We start from the raw sequence: 15,604 nt of genomic DNA on the forward strand, positions 1-15,604 counted from the left end.
TATCACGAGCTGAAGCTGTTATCTTTTAATTGTATTTTAATTATCTGTTGCTGAGGAACAACTTTGTACAAGCCGCCTGCGATCCACAACTTCATGTTAATAATGTCAGATAATATGTTTCTTTTCACACTTTTGTAGTTTACTAGAGGAAGACTCAGAAGAGGACGGCGATCTTTGCAGGATCTGTCTCATGGGAGGTGAAACCACAGAAAACTCTCTGATTGCACCTTGTCAGTGCTCTGGGAGCTTGAAGTATGTTCACAGCGAATGCTTGAAGAAGTGGCTGCTGGCTAAAATTAAATCAGGTGAGAAACATACAGCTACAAAAATATATTCTTAGATAAAGGTTTTGTTTAGGGCGCTCTTACATGCAGCGCTAGCAGCTGGAGCGTGAGGTAGTGAATTGTATCATTTAGATCAGCCTGCAGTCGCTCCTACCCCTAGATCAGGGATGTCAAACTCAGGCCCTCCATCTGTTGCAAAACTACAATTCCCATCATGCCTGGACAGCCAAAGCTTTAGTTTTGGCTGCCCAGGCATGATGGGAATTGTAGTTTTGTAACAGCTGGAGGGCCTGAGTTTGAAACCTGTGCCTGCGCACAGAACTAATGGTGCATTTACACAAAAAGATTTATCTGTCAGATCTTTGAAACCAAAGCCAGGAACAGACTATAAACAGGGAACAGGTCATAAAGGAAAGATTGAGATTTCTCTTCTTTTCAAATCCATTCCTGGTTTTGGCTTCCAAAATCTGCCAGATAAATCTTTCTGTGTAAACGCACCATTTACATAGAAAGATTATCTGACAGATTATCTGAATTGAAGCCAAAGCCAGGAATGGATTTGAAAAGAGGAGAAATCTCAGGCTTTCCTTTATGACCTGATCTCTGTTTATAGTCTGTTCCTGGCTTTGGCTTCAAATCTTTGGCAGATAATCTGTCAGATAATCTTTCTGTGTAAATGGACCCTTATGCTAAGTTTACACGGAGCGATAATTGGCCCGATCGCACAACTAACGATTTCGAAGTAACAATTTTTTTTTATAACGATCAGCGTTTAGACTGTACGATATATCGTACGGAAAAATCTTTTGCGATCGTTTTGCGATCGCGCGCCCGCAGCCCGGCCCGCCCCCCCCGCTCAACCGCACCCCCCTGCGCCGCTCTCCGATCACCACCCCCGCCGCCGCTCCGATCGCCACCCCCGCCTCTCCGATCGCCCCCCCCCCCATGCCGCCTCTCCGATCGCCCCCCCTGCTCCGTGCAGCAGGTCTTCGAGATCCCTGGCTCCCCTCTTCAGTGCATTGATTGGCTGAAGAGATGAGCCGGGAATTTCAAACGGCTCCTCTTCAGCACTGATTGGCTGAAGGGAAGCCGTTTGAAATTCCTGGCTCCCCTCTTCAGCCAATCAGTGCTGCCTTGCATTGATTGGCTGAAGAGGGGAGACGGGAATTTCAAATGGCTCCCCTTCAGCCAATCAGTGCTGAAGAGGAGCACTGATTGGCTGAAGAGGAGCCGTTTGAAATTCCCAGCTCATCTCTTCAGCCAATCAATGCGCTGAAGAAGGGAGCCGGGGATCTCGAATACCTGCTGTGCGGAGCAGGTAACGTATGCTCTTGGCCGCGGCGGTGGGGGCGATCAGAGCGATCAGAGCGGCGGGTGGGGGGGAGCCATTGGAGCGGCGGCGGGGGGGCGATTGGGCGGCGGCTGGTGGGGGTGGCGATCGGAGCGGCGTCGGCGATCGGAGCGACGGCGGAGGCGGGGGTTGCGATCGAGCCGGTGCAGGGGGCTGCGGATGAGCGGGGGGCCGGGCAGCGGGCAGCCGGACTATCGCGCGACGACTGTTTACACGGAACGATCGGCGGATTTTTTGCGAACTACGAACGACAATTTATGAACATGTTAAAAGACCAAAATGAACGATTTTTCGATCGTTCGCCGCGTTTACACGTACGATTATCGTTCGAATTCGTTCGTTATCGCGAAATTTCGCCCGATAATCGCTCCGTGTAAACTTAGCATTACCCGGTGTGGATGTATTCATGGTAGCCGGATCTTCCAGTAGCAGGAGCGACTGCACACTGATCGGGAAAAGCTGTAGAATAACCGGTACATTTTAAATCAAGAAGTCAAGGTCCCACTTTCAAATGGGCAGATGTAACCGACAATTACAGTGAATTGCAAGCATTTGATTCAATAACTGCAGGCTGCAACTGGACTGGTTTAAAGCCTCAAATCTAGATCTGTCTGAACGGCCCAAGGCTGCGTTTCCATTTAAGTGCTTGGAATGCAATCCATTGTGGAGACCACTATGACAACCTACAAGGTCAGAGGTATAAAAAGTAGTTTAGCACCTTTGCAAATATAGGGGGCCACACTGCAGTTCGAGGTTTAATTTAACTTGTGTTTTATTTTTTTGGGGGGGAGGGGGGATTTTGTGCTGGACATGCACACATAGGCTATGTTCTCATTACGTTGTTTTGTAAAAAGAACAGAAGTCGATTGCAATAAAAACAGCATCCATACTTTTCTGCAGCAGCAGCAGCATTGCACTGAATTTAATGCAATGCGCCTACTGTGTTCCCACTTTGTTATTTTAACGTCTGTTCTTTAGAACGGGTGCTAAAATAATGAACATGCCTAATATTTACAGACACTGTTCACCGAACAACATGTGGGAACAAAAGCTGTTTACTCAATGTTTAATTGAATTGCGGGCACACTCAACGGTGCTCTCAATTCAACTGTAAAAATATCAGGTTTCTGCAGCCAATACAGCAGTACCAGCTGAAGGAACGTGCCTAAGGCCACCCGGCATCCGGTAAGTGTAAACATAGCCATAGGCTGCATTCACACGTCCACAATTTTGCAGACCTTACGGATGGGGAAGACAAATAATGGATTGTAATGGAATGTACTGTATCAATATCATGCCGGCAGCGGGGAAACTCTCTGAATCTCTGCAGCACGGTGGCTCTGAAGCAGTGGCTGCTGAAGTTGGATGCAGCCCTACAGGCTGTATCAATGTTTTTCAGGACTCTCTAGGGTTGCACCCAACTTCAGCAGCCACTGTTAATTAAATGCTGCACACTAAGGATTGGACGAACCTGGGCGTGCGCAAAGTTTGCTCAACTCTGAAAGCAATTTGTACAAGTGAATAGGATTGCGATGGTAGCCAGACGCTGTCACGGCCTCTTGTGGGTAACAGGGTGACCCTATTCACTTTTCAGTGAAAGGGTCATAAAACCCAGCAGTGCAACATGGGAGATTTCTCGTCGCAAGATCAGGGTTACAGTGTAGCCCCAGCCTTAGTTTTATAGTTACATAGTTCATAAGGTTGGAAAAAGAGACCATTAAGTTTGACCTACTGTGTTGTGTTGATCCAAAGGAAAGCAAAAATTGTTGTTCTTTTTGCATCTTTGGCTAATGAGAGCCCACGAGTACTGCATTACACATATCCTCCAGATGTGTAACGCAAACATATAGGGCCACATGTATCATCCGGCGAATGGATGATTTTCGGCGGAAAGTGCCGATTTGCGTCTTTTTTTAAGCAAAAATGGCGGATTTGCGAATAAATTATTCGCAAATCGGCACTTTCCGCCGAGTACGCCAGGGGGCGGAAAGGGGGCGGAGAGTGGGCGGAACGGAGGGCGCGGACTCAGAGTCCACGCGATTTATCATCCGTTCCGCCAAAATGTACGCCGAAAAACCTACTCCAGTCCTCAGCTGGCGTAGGTTTTCGGCGGTGCGCAACGGCGCGCACGGGATTTATGTAGAGGCAGTCCGCCTCTACATAAATCTCCGTAGCGCCGGAGCTGCGGGGGCATTTTTACGTCCGGCATAAAAAACGCCGGACTTAATAAATGCCTCCCATAATGTGCATAGCCTTAAAAGAGAATCTGAGGAGCCAGACATTTTTAGTAAATACCTGTATTCCTTAAAGCAGTGCTTCTCAAACTGTGAGGCGGGCCTCACCAGTGAGGCACCCCCTAGTTGTTGGTGAGGCCCAGCTAAGGAGTCAGTTTTTTACAATACTAACTATGGTCTGCAGAGTCCTCTAAAATCTCAATTTTAGCAACATTATTAATTGATTGGTATTGCTTTATTAGTATATAGAGCTTGGGAGAAGGATGAAAGGTAGCCCTAGCTTTATTTTCAGCTTTTAAATGGACTTTCACCACATATGGTGAGGCCCAGGCACCCTCTTAGTCAGTCTAGTGAGGCCCAGGCATTGCCTTGGTCTGTTGGGTGAGGCTCCAGTAGAAATAGTTTGAGAAGCACAGCCTTAAAGAACAATTCTGAATCAATGTTATGTTGTGCTGTTCCTCTGTAAAAAAAAATAATTGGGTAATAGAGTCTGCCATGTCAAGGCAAGTTGGACAAACTACAGTAGCTGGTGTCAGTGGGATTGGGCATCCATCCGATATGTAAGGAGGTGTCCCTATGTTCTGCTGATGGCAGATGCCAGGGAAAGAAGTACTGGACTTTTATATGTCAAAAAGCTGGATCCTTTTGTTCTCAGGTAAGATAAGCCGCCACCAGAGGTGTCAATCGGTGGCTTCTATCCTTTTCCATGCAGGGCACATCCACAGGCAGCCTGGGGGTCAGGAGAAATAGCTTTCGGCCATCAGCTGTATAATGTGTATGGCCACCCTTACGCTGACCCATCAGTGCTAAGAGTGTCATATATATTCTTACACAATTTGACAAATGGAATGGTAATGCCGACCTGTCAATTTATTTAAGCAGTGACAGAGGAAATGTATAACACAGAGTTCTTAGAAGGGATGCCTGTAATACAAGTATTTAGTGTGTGACAGGATCCTCTCTATTGGGGGAAATAAAGCCTGATAAATGTATTTCTATTCCAGGGGCAGAGCTGAACACAGTGAAAACATGTGAGATGTGCAAACAAACCGTGGACTGTGAAATTAAAGGGTTCAACTTGAGCGAACATTACAGAAAACACCAGGAGACTCAGGTGATACTGGCTGGTGATACAAGCTTGGGGGTGACTGGGAGTTCATAGACGTGAGGTAGGGAATACAATCTATTTCAAGTAACAGCGCCCAAACACCTTTAATAGTTATCAGCCCAAAAACTATGTGTACCAATTTCTCCGTACACATTCAAGCCTGGCTCAGCCAAGTGCATGTGTTTTCAAGGAGAAAAGAAGAAAAGCTGTGACCAGATGTCTCTGGTGGCAGCTTATATCGATGGAAAACAAAAGGATGAGGCAGTGAAATTGAACATGTCTGATCCTTCTCTTCATCCACATTATCTGCTGAGAGAGAGCCAGGAGAGCCATACGCAGTCGATAGTAGGCCAGTCCTGCTGACTTTTCTCTAATGTGTATAACGGCCTTTATAAAATAAAACAATAATAATATAAAACAATGTACATCTATAAGATGTCCAGAAAATAGTGGATGCAGCTAAGTAGGTAAGTTTTAGTGCACATGACATCCATATTAAAGGGCTTATCCAGAATTTAAAATACACCTTTCTTGCAAAAACAGCACCACCGCTGTCCTGTGTGTGGTATTACAGTTCAGCTTTATTCCCTTAATTAAAACTAATCTGCAAAACCCCACACACAAGTCAAAATGTTTTTAAGCCTGGATAACTCCTTGATGATAGTTTCACACATAGCAGTTTTGGAGCCAAAGCCAGAAGTGTATCCAGTAGGAAGCAGAAGTACATGTCCTTTTATCAGTCCATTACACAACACTTGTCCATTAGAATATGCACCGGCATTACCTGCTTACACAGCTTACTACAGAAGACAGGCTGGTGTTGGATGGGGTGCTCCTCATAAACAAGTAGTAAATAGCGTACAAACGAGTTGAGGGCACTCACTGTACTTGCATGTAATCTTTATTTTATGTAGAAAGTTTAAAGTCCAGCAGTGATATTTGCATTGGGCTAGGACGCCAAACACTTGACAGTACAGGCAATTACAGCTGTTTCATGCGCATGCACGGGAAACAGTTGTAATAGCCTGTAATTTCAATCTGTAAAAGTGTTTTGTTGCTGTGTTTGAAATCCCCATTCTGGGAAACACTGAATAATAATAAATAAATAAATAAATAATAATTAATAAATAAATAATAAATAATATTAAATGAGAATAATAAATAATAATAATAATAAATAATAATAATAATAATAATTTTGTATAGCGTTAACAGATTCCGCAGTGCTTGTAATAAAACGGTTTCTTCATGTACCCAGGCCACACTAAATCCCAGTCTCTACCTGGTGTTGCTCCTTCATCTATATCAGCAGAGATATGAAGAATTGCTGCAACTATCAAACACTCGAGACAGGGTATCGGAGGTGAGTAAATCCTTATGACATGCCATCATGTATGGTCTGTGAGGGGTCTAACATCCACAGATTTTGCCCCTTCAGAGCTGTTTGACAACTGAGATTCACTTGTGCCCCATATCCATGGATAGAAAAGGTGCAAGTGACCCTCTAACTATCACAAAACCTTTGCAATTGTCATATAGGTAATAAATGGTGATGTGTTTTGAAGACAATTTTTGACTTTTATATGCCATATAGCCCAAAGTAGAAAAAACTATATATATACAAGAGGATATCAACAATTTCCAACAGGTCATTCACATACTGGGACTACAATCAGGGTCACTTTGACATATGCTGTTTCAAGACTTTGAGGCCCTTCTAGGCCGTCTTCCAAATAGCAGGTCAGGGAATTTTTCAGCAAAACTTTACACGCTTTTGAAGAGGAGTACAAGAATGTTCTTACACAGAGGTAAAAATCAGCTCTTACATCTACTTCCTCAGGCCCTAATCAGATACTACGCCTGGGACTATGTAAATACTGGACTTATACAAGTCAAACAAATCATCCTGTGTAGTATTTCCTTTTGGGCAAGCATTACACGAATGCCTTCTTAGGGCATGTTTACCTAGTAGAGAGGGATACCCAAACTAGTCCGCCCCCCACTTATAGCTAATCCCAGAGCCACATCCACAGCTTCAGTGTTTTCCATAATAAACAATGGGTCTATGGACGCCGTCTAATGTGGTTAGCTTAAAGGTGTTGTCCAATTTGGTTACTATGTAATAGAGCGTTCTTGCTAAGAATGCGGAAGTGGAAATGGAAATGGCTTACAGGATTCCCACTCAAATCAAGGGATCCGTAAAATCTTCCATGGCACAATCCCCCATAGAAGCAGGAATGAGGGAAAGTTCCTCAAGGAAGACGATGGTGGACCAGGCATGCTCAGTTTAACTGAACTGTCCAGGAAGTATTGGTGGTTGTTCACTTTGCCTGCACCCCAGGGTGATTGTGGGAAAGTGTTTGCATTGTTGCATGGCGACAGCAGGGTCACAGTTCACTTTAGAAACTGGGAAGTTGAGAGAATCAAAGGGGTTATCCAGCATTAGAAATACATGCCCACTTTCTTCCAGAGACAGCACCATTTTCCACTCTTATCTCCAGTTCAGGTGAGGTTTGCATATAAGCTTCATTCTCTTCAATGGAACTAAGTTGCAAAACCCCACCCAAACTGGAGACAAGAGTGGTGCTGTCTCTAGAAGAAAGTAGCTATATATTTCTAACACTGGATAACCCCTTTAAATCCTTTACACAGGCCAATTAACGCACATGTAAACAGGTCTGCATGTTAGCCGACTTGATCTTTTGTGCAGCCGTAAAAAATCTTGTCAGCCATACATCTCTCTGAGTGAACAGGAGATGTGCGGCTGATAACGCCAAGCCATTTATCATGCCTTGAAAAGTACTTAGTCACATATATTGGGTTGTGAAAAAGGACCCTTACTTTACTAAAATGTGTGTGTGTGTGTGTGTGTGTGTGTGTAGTACACATCTGATCTACACATCTAGCTTCATGAGCATCATCTAGCAACCCCTTTACTTATACAGCTCTAAAAATTGAAGCCTGAGGGTACGTTCAGACTTACCGGATCCGCAGCGTATTTTCTGCTGCGGATCCGCTGCAGATTTCATTTAAATAACTGAACACAGAATCAAATCTGCACCATCAAATCTGCTGCGGATCTGCTGCAGATCCTGTAGGTGTGAACGCACCCTTAAGGTAAATGTGCATTTGAACAAAATGTGCATTTGAACGGACGGAACTCAATCATGGCCTTTTTGGGCCGTTTTGAACTGTGAAATAGTCGCTTAAAAGACCAAAATACTGTGTAGAACTAGCAGTCTGACACAACCAATGTTTTGTACATAGTTATACAGCTAATAAGGCTGAAAAGAGACCATCATGAGTCCCTTATGGTCACACAATATTACAATGGCAGTTGTATTACAACGCAGTAGCGGCGCATTTTTACATGTTTCTGTGGCCAATACTGCCATATAGTCGCAGGAACATTACTAAATGGTTATTTGAGTTGCGGGCACCTTTGGGTGTGCCTGCAATTCAATTAACCAATCTCAATACAATGTACATTGTGTGAACAGACACAGGCTATATGAAAACAGCAGCCATTGTGTAATACATTGTGTGCACACTGTTCCCCATAAAATTGAACACAGTGTATAATTTTTTTTACAAGAACAGCAGTTGTTATAACTGCCACAACGGCCGTTCTTGTCAAAAAAATAATACACTGTGTGAACATAGCCTTAACCCATAACTATACTGTGCCCTATGAATGCTTATAATACATTTTATTTGGGAAATTCCTTTAACTCTTTCACACTGCATTTATAGAGAACACTAGGTAACAAATCTGCAGAACCATCAGTACAGAAAGCAATAGATTTATGAATTCTGCAGAACACATTTGTACTATACTTCAATGACTCCATCTTCATATAAAAGATGCTATTCCTGCACAGTAAGAAGACCAGCTAACTTCATTTATTATAGTATGAGATATAAACTTACTGTTTCCAACCAGATATAGCAATATGATCATCCAGGCAACAGTAATATAAGCCAAATAGCTGGAGATTTCCCACAAGAGCGGTAATAACAATGTGAAAATAGAAATTACACGCCACTTTTTGTTCATTTTCAACGATGTAATCATATACTTCCTGAGTGCAGAAGACATTGGGGAACCTACGGGGTTCCAGACCAAACATTAGAAAGCAAAATATTAAGAAGCATTAATTATGTATATCTAAGAACTATTGTGTGGACAGGAAAGCTGAACACATAGAGAGAAAAACTATACACAAGTCACGTGAATTGCTGACTGGATTATAGGAGTAAAGTAACCAAACAAGAAATTACCCCCTTCCATGTGGTTTAGACATTTTGGAAACTCTTTTGCACTTTGTTTGACAAGTGGGCATGGTTTACTGGAAAATGGACGTGGTTTAGCAAAAGGGGAGGGGCTTTGCTGTACAATATGGTGCCAATTTTGGTGCATATTATTGGAATGCAATTAAGCAAACTAATAGATTGACAAGCTTGGGCACAAACAGTCGGAATCATGGCTAAAAATCTACTGCCTAGTCTAAGTTTACACATTGTTAGAACTAGAAAAGTTTACATCCCCCTAAATCCCATATTCAATAAAATCTGTACTTGCCAACAACCTGGTAGCTACATAAATAGTTCCAAAAAGCAACATGTGTCTTGGGGTGACTGATGCAGAATAAACCTTGCTTGTAATACACCTAATTTATTTTATAGCTCTCAAGAAGATTTTTACATTTGAACTTAGGAAGACGTGAACGTAAGTTGAGTATTTCGATTGACTTGCATTCTTAGACTGGATAAGACTTTAAGGCTATGTTCATACATGGTCTTTTTTGTCGTTTTTTAGGACAGCCGTCATTTTGGGGCCAAATAACGTCCGTTAATTGTATAATAATGGGCGTCACTATGAAATAACGGACGTTATTTGGCCTCAATATAGACTAATTGGGTTCTGATCTCTGGGACCCTCACAATCTTCAGAAAGAAGGGCATGCATCCGACTCTTCCTGTATACAGTGACACTCCTGGCAACCCAGTTGTGTAAGGATCCGAGGCCGGCTCCAATAATTTGCCAGGTTCTACTATTCAGAAGACTGGGCATTGAATTAGTACTTTGTCTCCCAGGGGATCCCAGAGGTCATTCCTCCACCGATCAGAAAGTGATGGCAAATCCTAGCGATATGCGATCGCTTAGTGAGATGGGCATACCTATTTTATTCTGACATTTCAAAATAATTTTCTCTCTTCAGATTCAAGAGACAACGAGCAGGATGCCTAAGCTGCATTTTACGTGATCCGACATCTAAAATCTGCACGCTTATCTCTCTGTGGTTTCGTTGCGCAGAAGCTTCAGCAAGATACCACTTTATTCATCCGTCTCCATCAACCTCAATATGGATTAGTAGTCCATTTGTATATAGACAAACAACAAAACATGAATCTTCTGTCAATACATGAATCGTCTTCAGGCCTAAGAGCCACAAAAACAAATTAATTGAAATGCAAAATAAAAGTTAAGAAATTATTTCTACAATGCGGCTGAAGAGGATTTATATTAGAAGGGACAAAAGAAACACAATTTTAATGACTAACACAAAGTTTAACAAGAAGTAAGCTCTTTCTTGACGATATGTGGCAGTAGGCTTTGGAAGTGGCTGCTTGCTTCCAACAAAGGCTTCAACTTGAAATACTAACACACTTATCTTAAATGACTCATGCATATAAATTCTCTCTTTTGTTACCATTTTTTATAGCTCTAGTGCACCAAAAATGAAAAATGAACTTATGGGTTTTAATGAAAATATGGTTACAGAGTTTATGCAGAAGAGTGTGTCTCCATGGTTACAGACTACATACAAACTCTGTAGTCTGATCCTCTAGCCCTACACTCTTCATCTTTCAACTATAACTTGCTAAACGGGTGTATGTATTTTTGTCGTATGTAATAAAGAAGGTAATATTAGGATATTGATAATCAAGATAAGTAAATTTGCCTTTTCTATCATTTTAAATGCTTTGAAAAATCCTTGAAAAAGTGAATGTTCCCTTAATCTATAATACATGTATGTGGTGTGTATGTGGCTGCCAGGAAAACATGGATACAGCCTATGGCTATGTTGACACTACATAAAAGTACGGCCATTGTTGCCATCGGCAACAACGGCTGTACTCTTTGTATGGTGTGGAACAGGCATATCAAGATATATGACACTTAATAAAGAGACCAGACCGGTCTCGAAATGCGCTGTGTCTGAATAATAATAAATGTGGTTATTTATTTTTACCTTATGGTAAATATCTTTACTTCCATTGGACCTGCGCCCAGCTGACCCATACTTGGAGAGGAGGTGTATTGTCGTATGCTTGTTTCTATGAGGATCATATGGAGTGGCAGCGGTCCTGTTTGCATGCTTACTCAAGAGTTGTGCCTTGCAGTTAGCACAACTCCACTAGGTGAGAACCTCCATTACTGACTCACCATTGTTACCTGTCACAATTATGCTATGGAGCGCTGTCTTTTATTCTGTTCATTAAGGTATCTAACAGTGTCTAGCAGTTTGGAACTTGAATTCCAGATGAGAGATTCACTTTAAGGCTATTTTCACACATGGTACAGTCAATGGTCATTGTTTGGCACTCAAAAACAATGGCCGTCATTCAATGCAACAGTGTCTAAGTACAACGGCAAGAAATAATTGACATGTCAATTATTTCCACCTCTGTACCAAACAACGGCCGTTGTTCAATAAACTGTGTGAAAAACTGCCATTGTTTGCAATGACTTCAATGCAACACATTTTTTAAGAAAAATGACAAGAAAAAAAATGTCAGAAAATATATGTTGTGTGAACAAAGCCTAAATGGTTGTTTCCCTGTATTCAACTGGGGTCAAACCTCTGGAACACTATGTTCAGCACTGAAGACCCTTAAAGGGGTTATCCAGCGCTACAAAAACATGGCCACTTTTCCCCCTACTGTTGTCTCCAGTTCAGGTGTGGTTTGCAATTAAGCTGCATTTACTTCAATGGAACTGAGTTTCAAAACCCCACCCAAACTAAAGACAACAGTAGAGGGAAAGTGGCCATGTTTTTGTAGCGCTGGATAACCCCTTTAACAGTCTTTCCCTGCTCAGAGGTGCCCAGCCAACCACCTGCAACACAATGAATAGCGCCAGCTGCATTTCTTTACAGGGCCAAGTGCTCCCAAAAAAGTGGTGGTACATTCTAGTGATGAGCCGTTGCTTTATAAGATATACAGTAAAGATAATTGCTCCTTTAACATACACAATATCTGCTGGACTGGATACTCTAACAAGCTTCAGCTCTTCTCACACTGCCGTGAAGGAAACCATTATAGCAGTGCTTGATCCATGATGATAGACACCACGTGGATCCTGAGTGCCTATAATTGGGTCTGTTGAGGAACAGCAAGTAGGGCTACTCTATTATTATTCCCTGAAGGAGACTCTGAATGGTGCGTCTAATTGTAATGTGAACCAAGGCAATGTTACTGTCTTGTACCAGTAAAATGACAAAACCTATTACAAGTCAATGGGGTAAGACGAGTGATGTTATCTGTCATGTGATGCACTCGGTTATTGCCATCATTTTTTGTTTACTGTTCCTATAAAGGACCAATGGTGAGAAATAAGAATGCAGTGTTAATCTTGTTATATATATATAACAACTACTTCAACTACTTTACTTTAATAATTTGTAACTGCAAATCTGCAATTTAAAAAAAAAATACATAATCATTTATGGAAACAAGGGTTTTTAAATATTATACATGCTGTTAATAATGTGAAAATGAAAGTAAGTTGAAGTGCAAAATGGTCATTTAACAGTAAATAAAAAGGTGTCTGTGAATTAATCCGAATAGTAATACAATCCTGTGCACCCCATGTGCCTATGCAGTGAACGATAAATATCTATAATACAGATTTCCAATGCTGGACGTATATTACCATCTAGTGGTTACAATATGAAGTACACCCACTACCTGCTGTATAGTAAAATTCCCCGTCCTGTGGCCTTTCAGATGCAAAACTACAGCTATCATGCAATAGTAGCCTTTACCTGTTGAAAAATGCTAGTACAATGCAAACATGGAGTATTTTCAAAGTGATTCAGAACAAAGAGAGGTATAACTTTCTATTTAAACCAATGTTCATAACAGACCCCTGTCCTTTCAATTTTCTATGGCCCCGTTTTAGTGGGAATCCACATTAGGACCATGTTCACACAGTGCATGAACAATGGCCGTTGTTCAGCACTCAAAAACAATGACCATTGTAGACAGTAGCAAACAACGGTCATTGTTGCACTGAAAACTGCATTGATTTCAATGCACTACAGCTGCAAATAACTGACCTTTCACTGTGTGAACAATGGATGCTGTTTGCATTTATTTTTAATGCAACACTTTTTTAATGACAAGAACAGCTGTTGATTTCATCGCCAACAACGGACGTTCTTATCATGAAAAAATATGTTGTGTGAACAAAGCCAAGATGTGAAAATTCAGTGATCTGAACGACTTCTAATGTGGTCTGGTCATTGGTGTTAGAATAGATGGGTCCAGCATTTTGCTAAGAGAAAGAGAAAGTCAGGAGTGAAACATCACCTGGTCAGATGGATGCAGATCTCTGTGGAGAAACATCACCTGGTCAGATGGATCCAGATCTCTGTGGAGAAACATCACCTGGTCAAATGGATCCAGATCTCTGTGGAGAAACATGTGCAGCACATCGGGGTACGTGGGAAGAGAGTGAGGGGAATGAGGAGAGGATGATGGTGATGGTAGTCTCTCCTGGTAGTGTGGCGCTGAGCTCCTCTGTGAGGGGACGCACTGAGGGCTGCAGGGGGAGAGTGTGCTATACCTGCAGGATGGCTGGAACTTGTCACGGTCACAGGTGGGCACGAGGGCTTCTGCAAGTACAGGGGGACTCTCTGGCGCTTCCCGGGTATCACTCTCTCTTCTGTGGCTGCTGCAGCGGTTTCTGTAGGGGGGCTGCACCCGTGTGTAAGGTGGTCGGTGGTGTGGACTTGTAGTTCCCCCGGGCCAACCCCAAAATACTGCTGCCTGGTAATATGGCCCTTGATGGTGGTGTGGTGCAGGTGGACCAGACAACAGGGAGACAAGGAGGGAGGCAGTGTAACAACAACTCCTTTACTGTTAGTCTTGCAGATGTTATACAGTCCTTTGGTACACAGCGGTGACTACTGGCGGCTTTGACTGGGTTACTGTACTTGTGAGAGCCTGGTGGTGTGTAGAGAGACGACCTGCCTTAGGTCCTGGTCTGCCAGTACGTGTGGGACGCTGGTGAGCACTGTGATCCTGTGGACTTCTCCCCAATGGCGCTTGAGTCTGCTTTTCCCTCCCTGTCTGCTAGGGAGCTTCCTGCTTAGGTTACTGGGCCGGGCCTTAGGCCACAACTTTCGGGTCCCAGAGGTATCCAGGGGTCCTAGTCAATCCTACCCCCCGAATGTCAGGAAGATGGGTGCCGAGGCCTACGTTAACTCGGCTCCCTCCTACAGCCAAGTCTCTCCACTTAGGGTCTCTGTCTTTAGGATTCCCACTGACTGTATATGTGCTGACCCTTTCCTGAGGGGGCACCTGACAAACTGTCTCTCAGAGTCTCTCTTTCTCTCACCTCCAGCTGTTTGTTCTCTTGCTGCTCTTTGTAAGATCTTTCTCCTTGTTCCCCTCAGCAGCTTCTCTCTCTGTGGTGATCTCCTGAGGTGATGGTATCCCCAGGGCCGTCTTAACAGCATTATGGGCCCCTGGGCAGCGGTGCGAATTGGGCCCCCCCCAACCGCTGCCATCAAATCCCTCACATCTTTGCATATAGTGCCACACATAGTAGCCAATGCCCACATATAGTGCCCCCCATAGTAGCCAATCACCCCATATAGTGCCCCCCATAGTAACCAATCCCCCCATATAGTGCCCCCCATAGTAGCCAGTGCCCCCTTATAGTATCCCGTGCCCCTATAGTAGCCAGTGCCGCCCATAGTAGCCAGTGACCCCATAGTAGCCAGTGCCCCTCATAGTAGCCAGTGCCCCCCATAGTAGCCAGTTCCCCCCCTAGTAGCCAGTGCCCCTCAAAACAACAAACCAGTTACTCACCTGTCCGGCCGCCACAGCAGCTCCTCTCCCGTCAGCGTGTCACTCCCGACATCCTCCGGGCACAGGCAGTGGGGTACAGAGAGACTGCCTGTGCCGGAAGTGTCCTGCAGCCTGTATCATGAATGATAGAGGCTGCACGACACTCCGGGACACAGGCAGCGTCTCTGTACCCCACTGCCTGTGCACGGAGGATGACGGGAGTGACGCGCTGACGGGAGAGGAGCTGCTAGGGCCGCCGGACGGGTGAGTTCCGGGACCGCCCGCCCAGCCCGCCCCTTCTATCTCCACTTAGCTGAGCCGATCAGAAGCCCAGGAAAGTGCTGCTCATTGCACTTTCCTGGGCTTCTGATCGGCTCAGCTGAGCGGTGATAGAAGGGGCGGGCGGAGGGGGTCGCTCAGGGCCGCTCACTATGCATATGCATAGTGAGCGGCAATAGAGGGGGCCGGCGGGACGGCTTCCTTGCGGTGCTCAGCACTGCTTGGGAGCTGTCTTCACTTTATAGGACACACTTAGTTTTATAAG

The 15,604-nt window shown here is 43.9% G+C and overlaps 1 protein-coding gene across 2 annotated transcripts in view; it reads left to right on the forward strand.

The window, feature by feature from the left end:
• MARCHF10 (membrane associated ring-CH-type finger 10) overlaps positions 1-11,235 on the forward strand; it is a 30,765-nt gene extending 19,530 nt beyond the window's left edge. For both annotated transcript variants that reach the window (XM_069953205.1, XM_069953206.1), the window contains exons 7-11: positions 139-305; positions 4,874-4,983; positions 6,236-6,340; positions 9,664-9,706; positions 10,200-11,235. In XM_069953205.1, coding sequence (XP_069809306.1) covers positions 139-305; positions 4,874-4,983; positions 6,236-6,340; positions 9,664-9,706; positions 10,200-10,228 — 454 coding nt within the window. In that variant the 3' untranslated portion in view covers positions 10,229-11,235. The remainder of the gene's footprint in view (positions 1-138; positions 306-4,873; positions 4,984-6,235; positions 6,341-9,663; positions 9,707-10,199) is intronic.
• Positions 11,236-15,604: the final 4,369 nt, after the last annotated feature.

The sequence above is a fragment of the Dendropsophus ebraccatus genome, chromosome 14 (assembly GCF_027789765.1).
Source record: "Dendropsophus ebraccatus isolate aDenEbr1 chromosome 14, aDenEbr1.pat, whole genome shotgun sequence".
Taxonomy (NCBI): domain Eukaryota; kingdom Metazoa; phylum Chordata; class Amphibia; order Anura; family Hylidae; genus Dendropsophus; species Dendropsophus ebraccatus.